The 24004-nt window shown below is 38.3% G+C and overlaps 1 protein-coding gene across 3 annotated transcripts in view; it reads right to left on the bottom strand.

The window, feature by feature from the left end:
* Positions 1-633: 633 nt before the first annotated feature.
* Positions 634-24004, bottom strand: part of LOC104237972 (rRNA (cytosine-C(5))-methyltransferase NOP2C) — a 30260-nt gene continuing 6889 nt past the window's right edge. Inside the window, exons 7-13 of one of the 3 annotated variants that reach the window (XM_009792222.2) lie at positions 23798-23919; positions 6223-6433; positions 5459-5667; positions 4459-4559; positions 1953-2034; positions 1715-1776; positions 634-993 (exon numbers count right to left, since the gene is read on the bottom strand). In XM_009792222.2, coding sequence (XP_009790524.1) covers positions 879-993; positions 1715-1776; positions 1953-2034; positions 4459-4559; positions 5459-5667; positions 6223-6433; positions 23798-23919 — 902 coding nt within the window. In that variant the 3' untranslated portion in view covers positions 634-878. Of the gene's footprint in view, positions 994-1714; positions 1777-1952; positions 2035-4458; positions 4560-5458; positions 5671-6222; positions 6434-23797; positions 23920-24004 lie in introns of all 3 variants that reach the window. The other 2 variants (XM_009792221.2, XM_009792223.2) reach the window with 2 other exon arrangements.

Here is a 24004-nt window from a genome sequence, read left to right on the forward strand (position 1 = left end):
AAAACAGTCCACCACTTCAGCATATACAATTAACGAACAAGCCATATAAGGTTTCATGAATTTTTGATGGAGTTTAAGGCAGAGGTGTTGGGACAGAAGAGAGTGGGCTGAACTCTATGGTGCAGGCTAGGGAGTGGTCAACGGGCGAGTCGGGTCGGATATGGGCAGTTCAAAAACGGGTAATACAAAACAGATAAATTATCCGACTCGACTCATATTTTACCGATAAAAAACAAGTTAACCGTACAGCTTATAATAACCTACACATATTAGTACAGTATAGTAGTATACCGCTTTCCCTGCTTGCGGCTCGTCCGCAGTTATTATATCATTTTCTGTAGATTTTTTTTTATTTTTAAAAAACTTCTTTTTTGCTCTATAAGCCGAAGTAGCAACTTTTGCTGTCCCCAATGAAGTCAACATCTTGCTGAGGAAGTTAGAATTACAATTAAGAGATTTTCATTGCAATCAGTGAGATGTTTAAAATAAAATCACTACAGGGATAAATGGGAGTCCCACATATTGTTCTTGAGACTTAAACCGCATGAGAATCATAAACCAAGTTTTTTCATGATTAATGAGCAAGGTTTAAAATGTCTTTAATGATTGGAGGTTTGCAGAATTTGGCAATCATAGAGTTCAAAAACCAACTAAATATAAGATTGTCAGTTATCTGTTACAGGACTACCAGTATATGCCTAATTTATCTTGCATTCACAGTTTCATTAACTGATTCTGCATCAATATTCAAGCTGGAGATTGATAACAATGAGGGTAACACCAAGAGCACCAATCCAATAAGTTATTACATTGCAATGAACCAGGAGGCTGAACGTACATCATCCAAGTTCATGTAATTTTATTGCATCACATTCAACTCAGATATTTTTGTGTCCAACACTGAACTTGGCTATGAAAAATCCTATTGTATCGTGGTCGGATGATGGATCAAATCTCTGAACAAGATTTTCCTCGCCAGGCTTTAACCATTCCCTGGAGAATTTAGAAGCAGCGGAGATGTCAATACCGACACTCATGATTTAACGCAACACTTTAATAAGGCGTTTACACACAAAAAAACAGCATCACACCATGATGTTTATCGGAAGCAGTTCTTACAATAAAAAGATGGAAAAATGACTAGCTTTTAAATATGTTTACAGCCATTGCAGAACTTCTGTATCTTAACTTGATCTCTGTTCTGCCAGTAGTCTTAGCAGTTAAAATTCAGAAAAATAGAGATGATTCCAAGGTTCTTTGTTTATCTTTGGTTGTTACAGTCTCTGTTTGGGCATGCACATACACACATTGACAAATAGAACTGTTAGGAAAAGCAAGAGACAATTAGCAACATTCTCCTATACTATCCAAAAATTTGTCCGATACCATCAAAGCAAAGAGTGCCTCGGTCGTCACTTACATCACAGCCCAAGAGACATATCTTTCTCCATCTAAAGCCCAGTAATTTGAAACTGACTGGACAGGTTCAAAGAGACTAACCATCAAGCTTCGCCTTCCATATTTTAGGAATTACCCAATAGACACTAACACATCCATCTTATAAGAACAAATGAAAATGAATGCAGAACGAACAAAATAGCTTAACATAGCTAAAGCACATGTCACGTGTATAAACTATATACACAGTTTTTCAACACACAAGTGACAACTGAAGTCTTGCAAAGCAAACACTACAAAACGGCAAGATGCTTACTCAACAAACCCATTAGGCAATTGACAACTACCAGTGAGGCCGGGTCCTCCAATTTTTGGATGCTGAAAGACATACATGATGTAGAGAAATATCGATCAAAGTCAGCTAGAAAAACTTAATAAGTATATTGATGAAAAATATTTCTCACTAGACATCCTAAATGACTGCTAATATTTCCTTTTAATATCAATTTACTGGAAGCGTTGTTTTGCATGAATATGCAACCTTTTAAACTAACCTGTGATGCCAACGAGAGAAACTCATAGGTGTCCAATGCATATCGAACCAACGCTTCATTCTCACCAGGGTTTATCGTACATCTGAAGTTGGAACCAGTAACAATAGTAGTTCAGGCTATTAAGCATATGACTCAGTATTGGAAGAATCAATCAACCAATCCCTAAAGTTTAACATAATTAAACCCATGACATTAAATGCTCGTCTTGAATAATGTGAAAGAATGTGGAGGAACATGGAGGTATTACTGTCAGAAACTAAAAACTCCATCACTAATACATGCCCTACCGCATTCAGAAAGCACAAAAGTAAAACCTATGCACCTAAAGAACTACTGGCAGCAGTAGAGAAGCATATATATTACACTGTTTAAAGCAACGGAACCTAAAAACTTGAATTATGTTCCAAAAACAATCAAACAAGAAAACCTCTTGTCACCTCTGGGCAACCCTATATACTTAAAAGACTAAACATATAATTAGTGAATTTGTAAGAAAAGCCATCAGATCCAGTTCCACCCAATCCTTCTGAATCTTAATCTCCCAACTTCTCATCAGTAAATTGCAACTACAAGTAGAACCACAATCAGCACCATCTTCTCTAGCCTGATGAAGAATCTTACCATGTCTAAATATAACTTAAGCTGGCTCCCAAAGAGGAACTTCTTTCCACAGTGGACATTATGGCTGAGAGCAAAATGTGCTCATGTCTACATGAAAGGGAAAGAGGAAGTTGTGGTGCTCAATCAAGTGGTTAAGAGCAAGCTTATTTAGCAGTTTTCACTTTGGTCGTACAAATATCTCCCAAGTCCCACCAACTTCTGCGTACAATCAGAACCACCATTTAAAGAAGTCTAGATTCAATGATCTACACTCTTTTTGATAAGGTCCACCATCTACTCTCTGGAACAAGTATGGACCTTCTATGGCAAACAAATTGAGATAGCTAGTATGTACAACTTTCCCGTCCTAATAGCTGCCAAGTCTGTGTAAGGGTTACTTTCTATTTGGACAGTCTGTCCAAGGGTTACTAGTCTCTCCATCCGTATGTACCTGGTCATCATTCCTTTAAATCCATCCCAGTTTCTTGGATCCCTTTCACTAAGTGCAAGTTTTTCATTCCCCAAAAATTCGAACGATATATACTAATACTCTCTCCAACCCATTTTATATGACATCATTTGACAGGAAAAGGAGTTTAAATTGTTAATTTGAATTATATTATATTAGTGATAGAGAAAGAAACTATTAAAGTAATGGCTGCAAAGTTAGATTTGATAGAGAAAATATCATACTGAAGTTCAAACTTTGAATAGTTTAATGAATTTGGATTCTTGAAAATTGTAAATTTTTTACAGAAATGGATTGGGGTCAAACATTTTCAGATGTCTAAATTGGAAAGATTGTCGTGTAAATTGGGACGGAGGAAGTACTAGTTTACATTGTCTTACAAAAATTTGATGATTTTCTGGCAACTTCACTTTCCACATTTAACATTATTCTAAAGATTTCTGTATCTAAGTAATACAAAGTAATCTCTTTTGGGGACGGAGGTATAGGAAGTGCACACGAACCCACTAAATTTTCTTCGGATGGAAAAAGTAGCATCATAATCTGCATGGTATATTCACACAGAATATAGCACCTAGTGAATAATCCATGGGATGACTTTCGCACAGATAGAGGTTCTCTCAATCTCCTTCATACGGGATTCAAAAACAAATTGTGAATATTTGTGTTAGAATCATGCATAGCATTCCGAATATTGTGAATTTGATTTCTTATGATGTAACTTTTGCTCTCCCAATTATTAATTTGTCCAATTAAGTCTTCTACACTTCAATGTCTCATTGAAATCTGGTCTGTGTTCATGTATTTAATACTAGGACATGAGTCCACCTCAATGTCTTAGTGAGTCTTACTGAAAGTTGGTCGGTGACGTATGTAAATGATGTATTTACATATTAAGACATGAGTCCACATTTTGGAACGGCATTTTATGCAACAACTCCCAAATGGATCTGTATAAACAGCCATGCCTAAAGAATAAAGATAGAGGAAAACTAAGAAACTTGCTCTATGCATATATGTTTTAGCAGATTATTTCTAATTCATAAAAAAAATGTTTTAGCACACTGTTACAAAATGGATGTCAGGCGCCACGTCTGATACTTTCTGCAAGCACAGCCTCTAGCATTAAAAAGAACTAGGATCTAGTACTATGTCATTCACCAGAACAAAGGAACAATGTTAAAAAGACTGCAGAAAAGGGAGCGAGAGATTTGTTTATGATCCAAAAGGAGAGAAGTTCACTGTAATAATCTTAATAATGAAATTTGTTTATGATCCAAAAAGAGATGTAGAGCTGTTATAAAGGTCAATAAGGAAGACAAAGTATGGATGGAATAAGTCAACAAAAGCAATGATGAAATTCGCTGTAATAATCTTAATAACGAAATTAGTCTTAAGTCTCGTAAAGAAAAGGTTTAGCTACATGTTTGTACTTACGTGGAATAGACAATAACTCCACCTGGGCGAACAAGCAGAACAGCCTGGTCAAACATTCGTCTCTGATACTTAGCATGATTCTTCAACGAATCAATTGTCTCCTGGGTATAACAAGAGAAATGTTTTCTGAATCAGTTGTCCCTCAAATAACAACAGAAATGTCTTCACAAATTTACAATAAAAAGGGGATAACTTTTGAGTAGTAGTGTTGAAATATGCAGGAAATAGGAATAAACTTGCTCTGATCAAAATGGGTGCAGTTGATCAGAGCCTCCCCACCAACCCAATCCATCAGAAACCTCCAGACACAATAGACATTTTCAATTTCATCATCAAATAGAAAAATGTCTAAGAATATCTGCATGTCATTGGATCAATGAATTTTTACCTCAAGGACTGCTGATTCACTTTCATAACAAATTTGCTTGACATGACATCACCATCCCATGAAGATAAAAGGTTTGACCAGCTATTACTTAAGAGTTAAGTCATCTTTTAAGGGGGGGGGGGGAATTAAAAGCTAGTGATCCACCCCTTAATAAAATTAATGGAATGCATCATTTGCTTTGGGTACTTTAACCAAGTCATGTTAACTTAAATACAATAAGGCATACACAAAATATAATTAACAAATCTTAGTCCTTTCCTCATCTCCACGTTGTGGTTTACTATCCCACAATTCCCACTTCTTTTCATAATCACTTTCCACTGTAATACTCATTCTCAATTATTAAAGACAAGCAACTCTTCTTGTATATTAAAGGAGCAAAGGTAAGCCATTTGCTATCTATACATCATAAAATAGTCCAGAACACGACAGACAGAAAATATAACAACCCCTTCACTTTTATCAGATCATCTCCATGCATCTCAAACCATTCCTACATAAGCAGAACATTTTATTCATCCAAATTCCAACAAAATAAATGGTAGAGAAACTTTTAGCATAGAAAAAGAGCAAGAATACTGTAGAAATGAGACAATTCCACAGCTGTCTTACCTCTCCAGCAAAGAGACGAGGTCTTAAACCTAATGCGGAGCAAGGAGCATCAAGGAGCACACGATCAAAGCTATTGGGAGAAAAACCTTGAGACTTTTCGACCCTCCCACCTGCAGTGTGATTCCTTCCTGGCCCATTTTTTAGTTTCCTTATATGTTTCCGTAGTTCAGCTTTGCTAGTGTACTGACCATCCTTCGCCTGCAAGTCATCTACTGAGAGATTCGTTTAGTTACTCTAGTTAACTGGAACTGTCAGAACATTTTCATACTGAATTTACAGGTTCTGAACTTGTGAAAATGTTCTTGAATTAAGAGAATCATGAGCTAACATTATTCAAAGGACTACCAAACCAGTCTGAGTAACTTATACTACAAACCTTAACCAAATAAATATCTGCTGTTTATATACACACATGTAAATGGCACATCAAACAATTCATCCGCATCATAATTTCCTTAAATAAAATGCCAATTGATTGTAAAGATACAGCATCAGCCAACTGCATTTCAATTACACGAAGTTGGGCAATGGCAAGGTCAACGCACATCAATATAGTGGAATCACTAGTTGAGGAGCTCACTGTTTCAAAGGACCCCAAAAATAAACAAGTACGGGTAGATGCCAAAACCTCTTCAACAGGCTAAAAGGAGAGACCAAAGACATTCTTTTCAGCAGATCACAAAACAAGCAGAATACAACATTAACAACACATCCCCGAACTGGAAAAATATCATGATCAAACTGAAAGCTTTCTGACTACTCACTGTTCTTTTGGGATAGTAACTTTTCATCAAATACATCTATAGTAGCGGATGATAAATCTGATTTTTGCATGTTTTGTACATCCTCGCTACAGCATGTGTTAGGCAAATTATCAGATTCAGCTCCACAACAAACAGACTTCAGTGCGTCAAGCTTATATGTAGTTATACAGCTTAAATCCAGCTCAGCCGCCAATTTCTGAATTCCAAGCACCTGTATCATAACACAATTAGATCTCTTCAAAGAACTGGACCAGCAAATTTTGGCCCTCTTTTACACAATCCAAAAAATGGAAAGAAGTTTTGAATTTTGAGCTGGAAAAGTGCAAATTCACAGCTTATTCTTAGAGATAGGAATCTCTTTTATGTATTTACTGATGTAGCTTGTGACTTCTCAAGTTCTTTAATTACCAATTATGAAATGATGAGGTATGAGTATCTAGAGAAAGGTGTTTAACCTCAAATGGATTCGCTTTTAACCTCAAATGAAAGCACTGGGTAGGCTTTCTTATCAAGGCGGCAAGGTTTGGCAATAGGAGTTCATCTACAAAAAGTATCACCGAAGAATAGTATAGGAAATATACTTCATGATATGAATGTCGAAGAATATGATTGCCGGACTATGAAACAAGGGAATGTACAACTTTATGCTGGCTGTATGGAGTATGAGAAATAATGAGCCAACAACTAAATGAGAAGACAAGAATTTGATAGCAAATTTAGTGAACAGCAACATCAGAAAGATCAGTCTTCTCTCAAGTTGGTACAAAGCACATATTGAATAGAATGAGAAAAGTTCTCCATTTAGGTCTGCCTAAATGTGAAAAAGGATATGAGCAGTGTTTTTAAAAGCGAAAAACACAAAAAAGTGATAAGGTCCATAGGGCTTGAAGCAAAAAGCGAGAAGTGAAGTGCACAAGTTACAGAAAATCAAAAATACCCAAACACGTCTATATAGTGTTATAATAATCAAATTGCAATTAAGATAACTAATTCCAGCATCCAATTTAAAATAATATTGATACTAATCCAACTTTTCAAAGTTGAGATTCAAAATATCAACCCGTTCCTGTTAGGATTACTTTGTGTCACATTGTTTGTAGCACATGGCTATGCAAATCAAGCGGTAACCCCTCGCTTCGCATCGCTTCATCACTTTAAGCGACAAAGTGATGACTTAAAATAACACTAGATTAAGTTTGAACTTGTTTCTGTGCCATCTTGGTACTAGTTTAATAAAAGACTTCACCTATCAAAAAAAAAAGATCTGAGAAGTTTTAAGAAGTGATCCTGTGATTGAGCTTAGAGAAGAAAGGAATTAGAGGAGTGAGAAGCAGGTATCTTAATAAAGAACATACACAATAGGCTATAGCCAATAACCAAAGTGAGAAATAGGGACAGGTGAATCTTGCTAATTTTTATTTTATCACAAGGAATCCTGCTAATGTCTAATCGCCTCTGTCCGTAGCTTATCTTCACGCTATGACCTTATTTGACTGTTTACACATGCAATAACAATTAATATGCAAAATAGGATCAGCATGGGCACATTTTAGGTACATCTTACAATTGGACTTGAGTAATCACTGATTGGAATTATGCAGAGACTTAGATGATAGAGGACTTGGAACTAGCTTCCGCAGAAGTAGGAAGGTAACTCAGTCCACTTTGAGGAAGAAAAGCTAATATGGTAAATTATGAGTTGCAATAAATACCCAAGAAGTTACTATTTCAACAATAAAAAAGTTAGCACCTACAAAAATTACCTATCAAGGGCAATTAGTCATATAGATGGAAAAAAAGGTGATTAAATGCAAAATGCTAGGTTTTCTTCATGGAAGAACTGCATGCCTAGCATGTTAATACTAACATGCCTGGAATGATAGCAGGATTAAAAAGGCTAAAGCGGGCAGAACAAAAATGAAGGCGCAAACAGTTAATCATTTAGAGAAAATAGGAGAAAGATTTACATGGTCAATACAAACTCAGAGAGTCTGTGATACACCTAACCGGTCCAACATTGACACATCCTAGGGATCCTCCTCTACCACATAAATCAGATGGCATTACGCCAAAAAGACACAACAATGTTAATAGCATTTCATTTTAATAATAATCATGAGGAACACCACCACGGAATCTCATCACCGAACAATCCCTAATTAAATCCAGGCACAGATATATATGCCCTGTGAGCATATTAAGACCATCGAGTCCAAAAGGAAAGTACTAATGCTAAACAATAACCACTTAGAAATCAAAATGCAATATGTGCGGGCTTCATTCTTTACTTAATTAGAGAACACACATTCATTTACTTAATTATGTCTTCAACACGCTCCCTCACGTGCAGGCTTGATTTTTTTTTATGAGCCAAGCACGTGAAAATTCTTTTTGATATTGGGTGGCAATGAGACTCGAACTCAAGACCTCTGGCTGCTTGATATCATGTTAAGGAAAAGGACATGGGGCCTAACTCAATCCCAAAAGCTAGCTCATGAGGTAAGGATTGCCCAAGATGAGATAAGGAAACCAATGAACCTCATCCTCACCGATGTGGTATATTTTTTTTAATAACCATGGTGTACGGACTAGCTTACGCTCACCTCGACTAATTCCACAGGATACCTGTGACCTCCCACCAACAACAGGTATCAGGTAACTCTATCCACCAAGGCTTGGACATATGGGAAGAAATCACCTAGTGTTTTAGCCTCCGCTAGGATTTGAACCTGAGACCTCATGCTTCTCACCACCTTCATTGACCACTAGCTCACACACCCTTGGGTGCACGATGGAGGATTTTCAACACCACCGAATTCGCTTATTACCACTTTCTAGCACAAAATCAAGCCAACTCGCTCATAATTTCTTGACATAGTTTAATGTGAATGTTAGATAATGAACGTAGACATAATCTTATGTAATATACATAGCTAGCATAATTATAGGGATTCACAACAGATTTATAGGATTTCCTTTTTGATTCTTTCCATAGTTAAGGCTCTATGTACTTGTATATATACTTGTTATTTCTTGAATACAACACAAGAGAGATTTCTCTATTGTCTCTATACTTTACATGGTATCAGAGCAGGTCTGCTGCTCGCCGGAGTTGAGTCGAATCCGCTGCCGGAAATTCCTTGGCCGGAAGCTAATCTGAGGTTTTTATGACATTTCTAGTTGACTTGTGGTGGTTCTCTGATCATAGAACCATATTTTGGCAAAGAACAACCTCAGACCAGATCTTATTCTCACTTTGTTTGGTCAGGTTTGAGTTTGGTTTATTGGTTATTCGATTTCTTTAATTCTGTGGTATTTTTCTTGGAGGGTGCCTGTGTGAGAAGCTTGCATCTTTAATTTTGTTTGTTGGATCTTTCCTTATCAGAAACTTTGTTGGTCTCTAATTTTGTTTGAGTTGGGGACAAATTCGTTTGGTTCTCTGATTTGGTTGAGTGGATTATTAAAGTTGAATCTTGTTCAATAGATTGTTGATTTCGTATCTACCAGGATCTGTTTGAGTATCTTTTAGCTTTGGGGACTTCTGTTAGTTTAATCAGTTTGTTATTGAAAGGAAAAAAAATAATGGTAAAGAATAATAATGCAACAACTCCTAGTCCAACAATCTTGGTTTCGGATGAGTTTCTAAAATTCCTTCAATATCATAAATCAGTTAAGGAATCTTCTTCAGTTACTGCCTTTGTTGGGTTAGATAAAACATGTCTTATCACCTCTTCCAATAAATGGGTGATCGATTCTGGTGCTACAAATCACATGACAGGTAATCCAAATATTTTTTCTAGCTTTCGCTCACATAAAATACCCTCTCCGGTTACTGTAGCTGATGGATCAACTTGTAGCAGTGTTGGATCTGGGACTGTTAAACCAACTTCCTCTATTACCTGTCATCTGTATTAAGTCTACCAAACTTGGCCTTTAACTTGATTTCTGTTAGTAAAATTACCAAAGACCTTAATTGTTGTGTTGCATTCTTTCCCGATCATTGTTTGTTTTTAGATCTTAAGACGATGCAAGTTATTGGTAAAGGATATATATCTGGTGATCTCTACATTCTTGATGTATGGGAGTCACGGTCTGTTGCATGCTCTAGTATCGTGTCTCCTTTTGAAGTACATTGTCGACTTGAACATCCCTCTTTGCCTTTGTTAAAGAAGCTCTGTCCTCAGTTTCAGAATATTTCATCATTGGATTGTGAGTCATGTCGATTTGCAAAACACCATCGCATCTCGTTAAGTCCAAGGGTTAATACGCGAACTGAGTCAGCTTTTGAGTTGGTCCATTATGATGTTTGGGGACCATGTTCGGTTGTTTCTAAAACTGGGCATAAGTATTTTGTCACTTTTGTAGATGATTTTTCTCGAATTACTTGGATTTACTTTATGAAGAGCCGCTCTGAAGTGTTTACTCATTTTTCTGCCTTTTGTGCTAAAATCAAAACTCAATTCAATGCTTCAGTACGTACTCTAAGGAGTGACAACGCTAAAGAATACATGTCAGAGTTATTTCAGTCCTACATGAGACAAAATGGTATATTACATCAGTCTTCATGTGTTGATACACCCTCTCAAAATGGAGTTGCTGAGAGAAAGAATCGGCATCTACTTGAGACAGCTCAAGCACTTTTGTTCCAAATGAAGGTTCCTAAACATTTCTGGGCTGATGCGGTTTCTACGGCTTGTTTTCTGATTAATCGCAGCCATCTAGTGTACTCGATGGTAATGTGCCTTATAGTGTTCTTTTTCCGAATAAGTCATTATTTCCGGTGGAACCTAAGGTGTTTGGAAGCACATGTTATGTTCGATATGTTCGACCATCTCTTACCAAGTTGGATCCCAAGGCTGTGAAGTGTGTTTTCCTGGGCTATTCTCGCCTTCAGAAGGGGTATCGATGTTATTCTACTGAGCTTAGCAAATATTTAGTGTCGCCTGATGTGGTATTTTCAGAGACTACACCATTCTTCTATGCACCTCCCATTTCTACAAGCCAGGGGGAGGAAAATGAGTGGCTAGTATATCAGGTTACCCGTACTTTGACAGAACAATCAGATGATACTCTTCAATCTCCCAGTTCTTCTATTGAGCACCAATCGACTATTATGCCTTCAGTACCTGCTCCAGCAAGACCTCCAATTGTTCAAGTTTATTCGCGGAGGCGAGAGACAAATGATACATGTCCCGCACCAGTTCCTGCATCATCTGATTCTTCTTTGCTTGATCCTCCAAATAACCTTGATCTTCCTATTGCTCTTCGCAAAGGTACACGTACTTGCAAATTGACATATTCTGTTGCTAACTTTGTTTCCTATGACCACTTATCCTCTACGTCTAGATCTATGATTGTTTCTCTAGACTCCATCTCCATACCCAAAACAGTGAAGGAGGCTTTGAATCATCCTGGATAGTCTGATGCAATGCTTGAGGAAATACATGCTTTAGAGGACAACCACACATGGGATTTGGTAGATTTACCAAAGGGAAAGAAACCAGTGGGATGCAAGTGGGTCTTTACAGTTAAAGTTAATCCAGATGGTTCTGTGGCAAGACTTAAGGCCAGACTTGTGGCGAAAGGGTATGCTCAGACTTATGGGGTGGATTATTCTGACACCTTTTCCCCGGTTGCCAAACTCACTTCTGTCCGCTTATTTATTTCTCTAGCTGCGTCCGAGAATTGGCCTTTACATCAGTTGGATATCAAGAATGTGTTCCTTCATGGTAATCTTCAGGAGGAAGTGTATATGGAGCAACCACCCGGTTTTGTTGCTCAAGGGGAGTATGGGAAAGTCTGTCATTTGAAGAAGTCCTTGTATGGCTTGAAGCAGAGTCCACGAGCTTGGTTTGGCAAGTTTAGTGAGGTAGTTCAGGAGTTTGGGTTGAAAATGAGTAAGTGCGATCACTCAATCTTCTATCGGAAATCAGTAGTTGGCACTATTCTCCTCGTTGTATATGTTGATGATATTGTTATCACAGGAAGTGACTATGCTGGGATTTCTCCCCTCAAGTCTTTTCTGCATACTAGGTTTCATACAAAGGACTTGGGCCAGTTGAAATACTTTTTGGGAGTAGAAGTAAATAGAAGCAAGAAGAGAATTCTTTTGTCTCAGAGAAAGTACATTCTTGACTTGCTTGCAAAAACTGGAAAGTTGGCAGCTAAACCTTGCAGTACTCCAATGGTTCCTAATGTGCATCTTATGAAAGATGATGGTGATCCTTTTGATGATCCAGAGAGATACAATAGGTTAGTGGGGAAATTAAACTACCTTACTGTGACTCGTCCAGATATTGCTTTTGCAGTAAGTGTTGTTAGCCCGTTCATATCTGCACCAACGGTCAAACATTGGGCAGCTTTGGAACAGATTTTGTGTTACTTGAAAGGAGCTCCTGGACTTGGCATATTATATAGCAATCACAATCATACTCGTATTGAGTGTTTTGCAAATGCTGACTGGGCTGGATCGAAAATTGATAGAAGATCTACTACAGGTTATTGTGTCTTTGTTGGAGGAAACTTGGTATCATAGAGGAGTAAGAAGCAAAGTGTTGTATCTCGATCTAGTGCAGAATCCGAGTATAGAGCTATGTCACAGTCTACATGTGAGATTATGTGGATACATCATCTGTTGACTGAAATTGGGTTAGAGCATCCAATACCAGCAAAACTCTGGTGTGACAATCAAGTTGCCCTCCATATTGCGTCAAATCCGGTGTATCATGAAAGAACTAAGCATATTGAGGTTGACTGCCATTTTATTCATGAGAAGATTCAGGAGAACTTGATCTCCACTGGTTACGTGAAGACAGGAGAACAACCAGCTGATTTGTTCACAAAGGCGTTGAATGGAATTCGAGTTGATTACCTTTGTAACAAGCTGGGCATGATCAATATCTATGCTCCAGCTTGAGAAGGAGTGTTAGATAATGAACGTAGACATAATCTGAATGTAGACATAATCTTATGTAATATACATAGCTAGCATAATTATAGGGATTCACAGCAGATTTATAGAATTTCCTTTTTGATTCTTTCCATAGTTAAGGCTCTATGTACTTGTATATATACTTGTTATTTCTTGAATACAACACGAGAGATTTCTCTATTGTCTCTATACTTTAGAGTGAAGAAAAAGTTCATAATCCAAATTCCACATGTTATCATGGTCTAAACTCACACTATATAGAAATAAAATTATGGGAGACCTATAACTGCACTCAAGTCAGGATTAATCATTAAATGGTTGTGTCATGCATTGAGAAGGACAATATGGAAGGATAGAGAGAATGCACCGCTAATGATGTGGCTAGAAGTAGGGAGAGAAGGAAAATAGCAATATTTCTCGCTTAGCTTAATGCCCTTTTGGTTCAGAGTTTCGGCTTCATATTTATCTCCATAGGCTCCTGATCAAATCTGTTAGTGTGTTAAATCTTTAAAGCAGAAAGTATCTTTTGTAATCTACAATCATAGAGCAATATCAAATAATCTAAATCTGTTAGTGTGTTAAATCTTTAAAGCAGAAAGTATCTTTTGTAATCTACAATTATAGAGCAATATCAAATAATCTGATCGATGTACCTTCATTAAAGTAAAACTTTCTTCCTCTTTCAATTTTATGAACTGAAAAGTCTTTCATTATTGATAAGTGTAGAGTGCAATATTTTTCTATTATTTTCTGTTACCATTAGCTGGAGAGTTAAATTAGTTTAGGGCCCAGTAGTGTTGTGAAAGTTGAAAACCATAGAAGGCACTAAAATGTATATGAAGGCACAAAGGTCTTGATGCTCCGGTGAGGAGGTGTGGCTTTGGCCGGTACGAGAAGAGGTAGAGGGCAGCCTAAGAAGTATTGGGGAGAGGTGATCAGGCAGGACATGACACGGCTACAAATTTCCGAGGACATGGCTCTTGATAGGAAGGTGTGGAGGTCGAACATTACGGTTGTATGTTAGGAGGTAGTCGAGCTTTTTTCTTCTTCGACCCGAGGGTGAGGCCAGTTTGATAGGGTTGATCTTAGACGGCTAGTGGTTAATATTGTGTTCACCCTATCCTTCCGTACCTATTTATTGGTTTTTTTTTTGATAAGGTAAAGTTTTATTGATAAAAGTACCAAGGTAGTATAGAAAATTACATAAAAGGACCAGACAACATCTACAGAAAACTTCCAATTACATCTTTCCTAGCAAATCCAAAAATTCCATATACTGATCCATGTTTTCTAACATACACCTCTTACAGCAAAAAAACAAGTTATGTAGACAAGAGTATTTGATTCTAGAAATCTGATTTCTTCTATTTTCAAAACAAACATTGTTCCTCTCACTCCGGATGGTCCAAAATATGCATAATGGGATAGTTCTCCAAATCTGCCTCATCTCCTTTCTTATCTTCTGTCCTTGCCAGTTAGCGAGTAGATTTCTTGTGCTTAAGGGCATAACCCAAGTAATTCCACAGAGGTTCAGGAATAGCTCCCAGCATTGCTTTGCAATTTTACAATGAATGAACAGATGGTTGACTGATTCCAGATCTTCTTCACACAGATAGCACCTATTGCTTAAATTGAAACCTCTTTTCTGCAGATTGTCTTGAGTTAAGCAGGCCTCTCTGATAACTAACCATCCAAAGCAGGCTACTTTAACAGGTGCCTTTGTACTCCATAGCATTTTCCATGGCCAATTAGATACATAATGGTCTGCTTGTTTCTGAAGAAGTTTATAGCCACTTTTGACAAAATACTTCATATTTGCGCTTGTTGTCCAAATCATGGTGTCCTCCTTATTTTCCTCTATCATAACTGTGTCCATTAACTGAAAAAATTGACAAACTTCTTCCATCTCCCAATCATTAAAACCTCTTCTGGAATTCAGCTGCCAGCCATTGGAAGAATAATGCTCAGCCACACTACCTTCTTTATTAAGAGAGCAGTTGTATAAGGATCTGTCTTTCAATCTTACATCCCCCACCCATACTTCAGTCCAGAATCTGATTTTTGCTCCATTCCCCAACTTCAATTTAGCATGTTGCTGAAATTCACTCCACAGTTTACTTATGTTGCTCCAGATGCTCCCTTTTGAGGAAGTAATGACAACTGGAGGGCTCCATACTTCCTTCTTCTCATACTTGGCATTTATAAGATTCTTCCATATGCTCTCTTCTCCATCATTATATCTCCATAACCATTTATAAAGCAAGCTTTTATTATGGAATCTCAAGTTTCTAACTCCCAGTCCACCTCCTTTCTTAGCAGTCATCACCTTTTGCCATTTGACCAAATGTAGCTTCCTTTTTTCTGCACTACCTTCCCACAGAAATTTGCTCCTTATAGTATTCAGTTTCTTCTCCACACTCACAGGTATATGGAATAAAGACATCAAATAAGTTGGAATCCCATCCAATACACTACTAACCAAGGTGAGTCTGCCTCCAAGGGATAAGTATTGCTTTTTACATGGAGTCAACTTTTTACAACATCTATCAACTACTCCCTGCCAGATCCTTTAACCTATTTATTGGTTATTCTTACTGCATGTCATTTATTTTCTGGTTCTTATGTTGTTGTTATTATTTCTATATTTTCTGTTGACGGTACTGATAATTTGTTTCTTCTCGTCTTTTCGGTCTTCTTGAGTCGAGGGTCTATTGTAAAGACGAAAACAGTTTCTCTGCCCCATCGGGATAGGGGTAAGGTTTGCGTACACACTACCCTCCGCAGATCCCACTTGTGGGATTTTACTGGGTCATCGTTGTTGTTGTTGTAAGGCACAAAGGTCTTGACTGTTTTTAAGCACAAATCACAAAAGGCAGGCTTTAGTGAAAAAGAGCAGATGGATACATGTAATGAAAAATAACTACAAATAAACAACAATTATAAGGACAATAGAGTTGGGAAAAAATAAGGTAAAAAAATCATACAAATAATTATACAAATCATAAAAGAATCATAACTATAGAAATAACTGTGAGAAGGCACGGGAGAAAATATGATATATTGATATTGTGTGTTCAATACAATACAAGAGGTCCTTATTTATAGCTATACTATACAAGGACATACTACTCCTATTTCAACGTGGGACAAGACTACATTATGTACATATCTAACACTCTCCCTCAAGCCGGTGCATACATATCATATGTACCGAGCTTGTTACACATGTAACTAATACGAGAACCAGTAAAAGACTTAATGAAAATATCTACTAGTTGATCATTCGACTTTACAAACTTTGTAACAATATCTCCTGAAAGTTTTTTTTCCTCTGACAAAGTGACAGTCGATCTCAATGTGTTTAGTCCTCTCGTGGAACACCGGATTTGACGCAATATGAAGAGCAGCTTGGTTATCACATACTAGTTCTATCCTGCTGATTTCTCCGAACTTTAACTCCTTGAGCAACTGTTTGACCCAAACTAACTCACACGTTGCCATGGCCATGGCCCGATATTCGGCTTCGGCACTAGATCGAGCAACTACATTCTGTTTCTTGCTCTTCCACGAGACCAAATTACCTCTTACTAGAACACAATATCCAGATGTAGATCGTCTATCAAAAGGTGATCCTGCCCAATCAGCATCTGTGTACCCAACAATCTGCTCGTGGCCTCGATCTTCGAATAGTAATCCTTTGTCTGGAGCTGACTTTATATACCGAAGAATACGAACAACTGCATCCCAGTGACTATCACAGGGAAAATCCATAAACTGACTTACAACACTCACCGGAAAAGAAATGTCAGGTCTAGTCACTGTGAGGTAATTCAATTTTCCAACCAACCTCCTATATCTCGTAGGGTCTCTAAGAGGCACCCCTTGTCCTGGCAGAAGCTTAGCATTCGGATCCATAGGAGAGTCAATAGGTTTGCAACTCATCATTCCAGTCTCCTCAAGAATGTCTAAGGCATACTTCCGTTGTGAAATAACAATACCTGAGCTAGACTGAGCAACTTCAATACCTAGAAAATACTTCAGACTGCTCAGATCCTTAGTTTGGAAGTGCTCAAAGAGATGTTTCTTCAGATTAGTAATACCATCCTGATCGTTGTCAGTAATAACAATATCATCAACATAAACCACCAGATAAATACACAGATTCGGAGTAGAATGCCGATAAAACACAGAGTGATCAACCTCACTACGAGTCATGCCGAACTCCTGAATAATTGTGCTGAACTTACCAAACCAGGCTCGAGGGGACTGTTTTAAACCATATAATGACCTGCGCAATCTGCATACACAACCACTAAACTCCCCCTGAGCAACAAAACCAGGTGGTTGCTCCATATAAACTTCCTCGTCAAGATCACTGTGGAGAAAAGCATTCTTAATGTCTAACTGATAAAGAGGCCAATGACGTACAACAACCATGGATAAAAAAAGACGAACAGATGCTACTTTAGCCACGGGAGAGAAAGTATCACTATAATCAAGCCCAAAAATCTGAGTATATCCTTTTGCAACAAGACGAGCCTTAAGCCGATCAACCTGGCCATCCGAACCGACTTTGACTGCATAAACCCAACGACAACCAATAATAGACTTACCACCTGCAGGAAGAGGAACAAGCTCCCAAGTGTCACTCGCATGTAAAGCAGACATCTCGTCAATCATAGCTTGTCACCATCCAGGATGAGATAGTGCCTCACCTGTAGACTTAGGAATAGAAACAGTGGACAAAGAAGATATAAAAGCATAATGAGGTGACGACGGACGATGATAACTTAGACCAACATAGTGGGGATTAGGATTAAGTGTGGACCGTACACCTTTGCGGAGTGCAATTGGTTGACTAAGAGGAGACAAGTCCGCAGTAGGTGCAGAACCTGATGCAGGACGTGAATCACCTGGGCCTGATGCTGGATGTGGACGACGATGATAAGTCAAGAGTGGCGGAGCTGCAGAAGGTTGAACTGGATTATGTGGAGGAACTGGACCTATAGGTGATGGAACTGGAGCTATAGATGGTGGAACGGGAGCTATAAATGGTGGAGCTGGAGATGTAGAGGAAGATGGATGGGAGATAGTGACTGAATCTCCAAAAGAAGAGTCTGGTAATACCTCAGAAATATCTAAGTGATTACCTGGACCTGTGAAGTATGATTGGGTTTCAAAAAAGGTAACATCAACGGACATAAGGTACCACTGGAAGTCAGGAGAATAGCATCGATACCCCTTTTGCGTTCTCGAGAAACCAAGAAATACGCACTTAAGAGCACGGGGAGCTAACTTATCTGGTCCTGGAGTAAGGTTATGGACAAAACAAGTGCTTCCAAAGACACGGGGTGGAAGAGAGAGCAAAGGTAAGTGGGGAAACATACAGAGAATGGAACTTGGTTCTGGATAGTTGAAGATGGCATACGATTAATAAGATAACAAGATATAAGAACTGCATCCCCCCAAAAACGCAACGGAGCATGAGATTGTATGAGTAGGGTACGAGCAGTTTCAATAAGATGTCTATTCTTTCTTTCAGCTACCCCATTTTCTTGAGATGTGTACGGACAAGATGTTTGATGAACAATCCCATGAGAATTCATAAACTGCTGAAATGGGGAAGACAAATACTCTCGGGCATTATCACTACGAAATGTGCGAATAGAAACCCCAAATTGATTTTGAATTTCAGCGTGAAAGGTCTGGAAAATAGAAAACAACTCAGATCGATTTTTTATCAAAAATATCCAGGTGCACCTAGAATAGTTATCAATGAAACTGACAAAGTAGCGGAATCCTAATGTAGAACTGACCCGACTAGGACCCCAAACATCTGAATGGACTAAAGTAAAAGGTGACTCTGCTCGATTATCAATACGTCGAGGGAAATGAGAGCGAGTATGCTTACCGAGCTGGCATGACTCATACTCTAGAGCTGACAAGTGAGATAAACCAGGTACCATTTTCTGAAGTTTTGACAAACTGGGATGTCCCAACCGTTTATGTAATAAAGCTGGTGAATCAGTAACAGGACAAGTTGGTGATGGAAGACAAGATGTGAGTCCATGTGATTTAGCAAGGATAAAGTAATAAAGTCCATTTGATTCACGTCCGGTACCAATGATCCTCCTTGTACTGCGTTCCTGTATAAAAATATGATTATCAAGAAATAAAATGGCACATTTAAGTGATTTGGCTAGGCGACTAACAACTATGAGATTAAAAGGACTATTAGGGACATAAAGAACTAAATCTAAAGGTAAGGAAGGAATTGGGCTTGCTTGACCTATTGCAGTTGCCATGGTTTGAGACCCATTGGCCATTGTGACTCTTGGAAGAGATTGAGAATACGAAATAGTAGTGAAAAGAGATTTGTTACCAGAAATATGATCCGATGCACCTGAATCAATGACCCAAGACTCAGAGGATGAAGATTGAGAGACACAAGTCACGCTATTACCTGTTTGAACAACGGAAGCTATCTCATAAGATGTCTGCTTACCTGCTTTGTACTGAAGAAACTCAAAATAATCCGCTAAAGAAACCATCTGACTATTCGAAGTATCGGTTCTCATGTTGCTACAATAAATAGTAGTGGGGTTAACTTGAAATAGTGAAAATTAGTAACTCCTTTGGGAAAACTAAAGAAATCGCTAAGAAAACATTGTTTCTGGCCCGGAAACTTAACACTGTTCTGCGTGGAAAACACTGTTCATGCCGGAAATACTGTAGCAGCCGGAAAAAATTCAAAGTGGTCAAATGAAATAAAACAGTAGGGGTAGGATCGGAATTACCAGACGACCCAACTGTTCTGAAGAAACTTTTTCAAAAAATGGCCGGCAGTCCACTTCTGAAATCACTGTTCACGTCGGAAAAATATAAAAGTGGTCGGAATTTGGTGTAACCTGGATGGGTAAGCTCGGAATTGCAAGGGGAACAATCTGTCCTGAAGAGTCGTCGCCAAAAAATGGCCGCAAGGTGGCCCACGCGACGTCGAAACTTCACTGGGGTTTGGTCGCCGGACAATGACTACTCTTGTGGTAGTGTTGGATTTTGCACAACACTGACCGAGACAAAGCAAAAGCAAAACAACTTTGAAAAATCGCCGGAAAAAAAGGGTTCCGGTGACTTATTTAACTTTCCGGAATCGCTGGAATTTATGCACAGCAATAAATCTCTCACGATAGCTCTGATACCATGATAAGAATGGACTTTGAGCCTAACTCAACCCGAAAAGCTAGCTTGTGAGGTGAGGATTGCCCAAGACCATATAAGGAGACCAAGATACCCATAACCCACCGATGTGGGACACAACTCAACACCCCCCTCACGCCCAGGCCTGCAATTGGAGCGTGGACAATATAAATGGGGGCCCAACATCGGTAACAATAAATTGGGATGGGCCTGGCTCTGATACCATGTGAGAAGGCACGGGAGAAAATATGATATATTGATATTGTGTGTTCAATACAATACAAGAGGTCCTTATTTATAGCTATACTATACAGGGACATACTACTCATATTCCAATGTGGGACAAGACTACATTATGTACATATCTAATAATAACTATACAAATCAATGTTTCAAATAGATTCAAAGGCAAATGTGCAACATTAGGTTTCTAATTCAAATTACATAACTAGTTTTCTTAATAGTAAATTTCTGATTTACTTTTCCTACAAACACTAATAAATTTGTTCATAATGTTTCCTAACAATTAATATTTCACTTTACCAAGTATTGTTTGGTATTGCTCTCTTTACGACAAAACACATGGGCAATAAGGTACACACTGTAACGCTTTGTTCTGCACCAAAGCACTCCCTAAGTGAAGTGCAACACTTAGTCTACTTCACATCATATCTTAGGGCTTAGCGTTCCTTGAGCAAGCCTTAGCCAACAACTGGGTAAGCATACTCTAAACCTCCTTATGGATTTTCTTGGACTAAAGAACCCATCATCAAGGAGGACTTCAGGCAGCAGGAATCAAACCCAATCCACCTATTTGAATAAAAATGCCCCCACCATTATTTTTTTGGCTCAGTCTTACCCATATTACTAACGCCCCTTTCGGGAAAAAAAATTAATTAATATCCACGTATCATCGTCCCATTGGCCTAACCTAAACCCCACCCCAAATATAATTAAACCCACCCATACATCTGCCTGAATATCGACCCGCCCCGATCTTAAAATCCTGATATGAAAAACTAAAAGAAATAAGAGAGAAAGAAGAATTGATTGGAAAAGGGATTTGGGAGCTCAAGGAAAGAAGTATTGCGGTAAACTTCTTGTCTAAACTGCTGACAAAAAATACATTTTGCCATTAACGATGATGGCGATATAGAATCCAATTCGAAGTTCAAGCTAAGAACTTTCCATAATTTCCTCATCCACCAAAAAATCCACCATTAATTTGTTTTTAAGTTCAACTTCTGAACAATTATGATTGTCCAATGATTTCTCTTCTCTCCCCAAGTTCACGTTCACTATTGCAGTTTCCCAACACCAACCATTAAAACACCACCATAATCGTCAGTGTTGGCATCGGTGATACCGTCAACAGGAGACTCAGATTCTTCTCTCCAGCAAAACACAAAATCCAACATTCAAATTAAAGAACAAATCCATTAGACCCAATTTTCGCACCATATTCAGATTCTCTGAGTTGGAACTCAACAAAGATGGAAGTTTTGTGGTATTTTTTGGTGGATACTGGAAATAATCCTTAAAACTTTAAACAGACAATTATGTGCTTTGAGACAACTACATTGTTTCGCTCCAGATGAATTATTATGTGCTTTAAGACAACTACATTGTTTCGCTCCAGATGAATTAACTTTCTGATTTTGTAATGAACAGGTCATAGACAAAGAAAACTCAAAGAAATGGAGAGGATAAAGATGTTATGGAAACAAGATAGAGAATTCTCCACAAAATTTTCATTACCCAATATTATAATATTGTTTTTGGAGTCTTCTCCACAAAGTTTTACCCAAATCTATTCTCTCAAAATCAGCGTAAAGGAAGAAGCTTGAAATTGTTGTAGATTCACTAGTAACGGCTTGAAATTAGAAAATTAAGGATTTTCTTTGTTTGGGGAGAAATAAATATAGAAACGAAACATAACTATTTGAGCGGGTCAATATTCGGGCGAGTTACGGGTGGGTTTAATTATATCAGGGGTGGGTTTAGCTTAGGCCAATGGGACGATGACACAACAACAACATACCTAGTGTAGTCCCACAAGTGAGGGTCTAGGGATGATAGAATATACAGTCTTACCCTTACCTTGTGCAGGTAGAAAAGCTATTTTCGGTAAACTCTTAGCTCAAGGCAAGCATGATTGATCACAATAGTATAGATAAAAGATAAGCAGTAGTGAAAAAGTCAAAGAAACAGTAACAATAGCAAGATAATATTAAAAACGAAACACAACATCGTCAGATAGTAATATAAATCTAACAATATGTAAATACGAGAATAGCACTATCACTACTAGGATGAAAGGAAAGACGCTCGACTCCCTACTACCCTTCTACTCTGATTTTCAACTTCTACACTCTCTTATCAAGGGTCATGTCCTCGGTAAGCTGAAGATGCGTCATGTTTTGTTTAATCACCTCTCCCCAATACTTCTTCACCCTACCTCTACCTCTCCTCAGGCCTACCATAGTCAATCTCTTACATATCCTCCGTGGGGCATCGAGACATCTCCTCTTCACATGCTCGAACCATCTCAACCTCGCTTCCCGCATCTTATCCACCACGGAGACGACACCTACCTAGCCCCAAATATCTTCATTTTCTATCCATATCCCTCCTAGTATGCCCACACATCAATCTCAGCATCCTCATCTCCACCACTTTCATCTTATGGACATGCGAGTTCTTGACTAGCCAACATTCTGTCTCATACAACTTAGTCGATCTAACCACCACATTGTAGAACTTATCTTTAAGTCTTGGTGGTACGTTCTTATTACACAAGATACCAAATGCTAACCTCCATTTCATTCATCCCGCTCCAATACGATGTGTGACGTCGATCTCCCCGTTGTACCTAAAACTTCCTTTCTTGGGGATGACTTGTGAATCCAGCCTCACTTCCACGCCAGCCTCCTGAATCGTGTCACTGAACTTGCACCCCAAATATTTTGTTCTAGTCCTGCCCAACTTGAAACCTTTAGGCTCCAGATTGAACTTGCACTCCAAATGAGACGATGACACGTGGATATTAATTTTAAAAAAATCAGCAAAAGGGAGTTTAGTAATAAAGGTAATATTGAGCCCAAAAAATAACAATAGTGGCATTTTTATTCAAATAGGTGGACAGAGGGAATTGTTTGTACCAATTCCGATACCTCAGGGGTAATTTGGCCCTTTCCATTCTTTCTATTACTCAACATAAAATGCTACATCATTCTTAAGCAAATACTTAAAATCAATATATGGATCTGACTAACATGGTGCAAGTCCAAAAATTTAAGGACACCTTTAACCCAGGTGACGACCTTCCATGTAAAATCATTTTGGTTAGCACCAAGGAATCCAAAAAAAACTGTGAAGTTAAAAATGTGCCAAATATTATAGAAAAATATTATGCTTGTAGTCACCTGCCAAGTTCAGAAGGTGCACCTTATTATGAGATCTGTCAACAGCAACAACCTCTCCTTTGTCCTTCATAAGGATTGCTATTGCTGTGGTTTTCCCCCCTGGAGCTGCACACATGTCCAATATTCTCTCTCCTGGTTGAGGATCTAGGACAATTGGATGTGGGAAGACAAAACATGTCATTTGAGATGAGGAGAATACTCACCTAACCAAACTACCTTTTGCAGAATT

This window comes from Nicotiana sylvestris, chromosome 7 (assembly GCF_000393655.2).
Source record: "Nicotiana sylvestris chromosome 7, ASM39365v2, whole genome shotgun sequence".
Classification (NCBI taxonomy): Eukaryota; Viridiplantae; Streptophyta; class Magnoliopsida; order Solanales; family Solanaceae; genus Nicotiana; species Nicotiana sylvestris.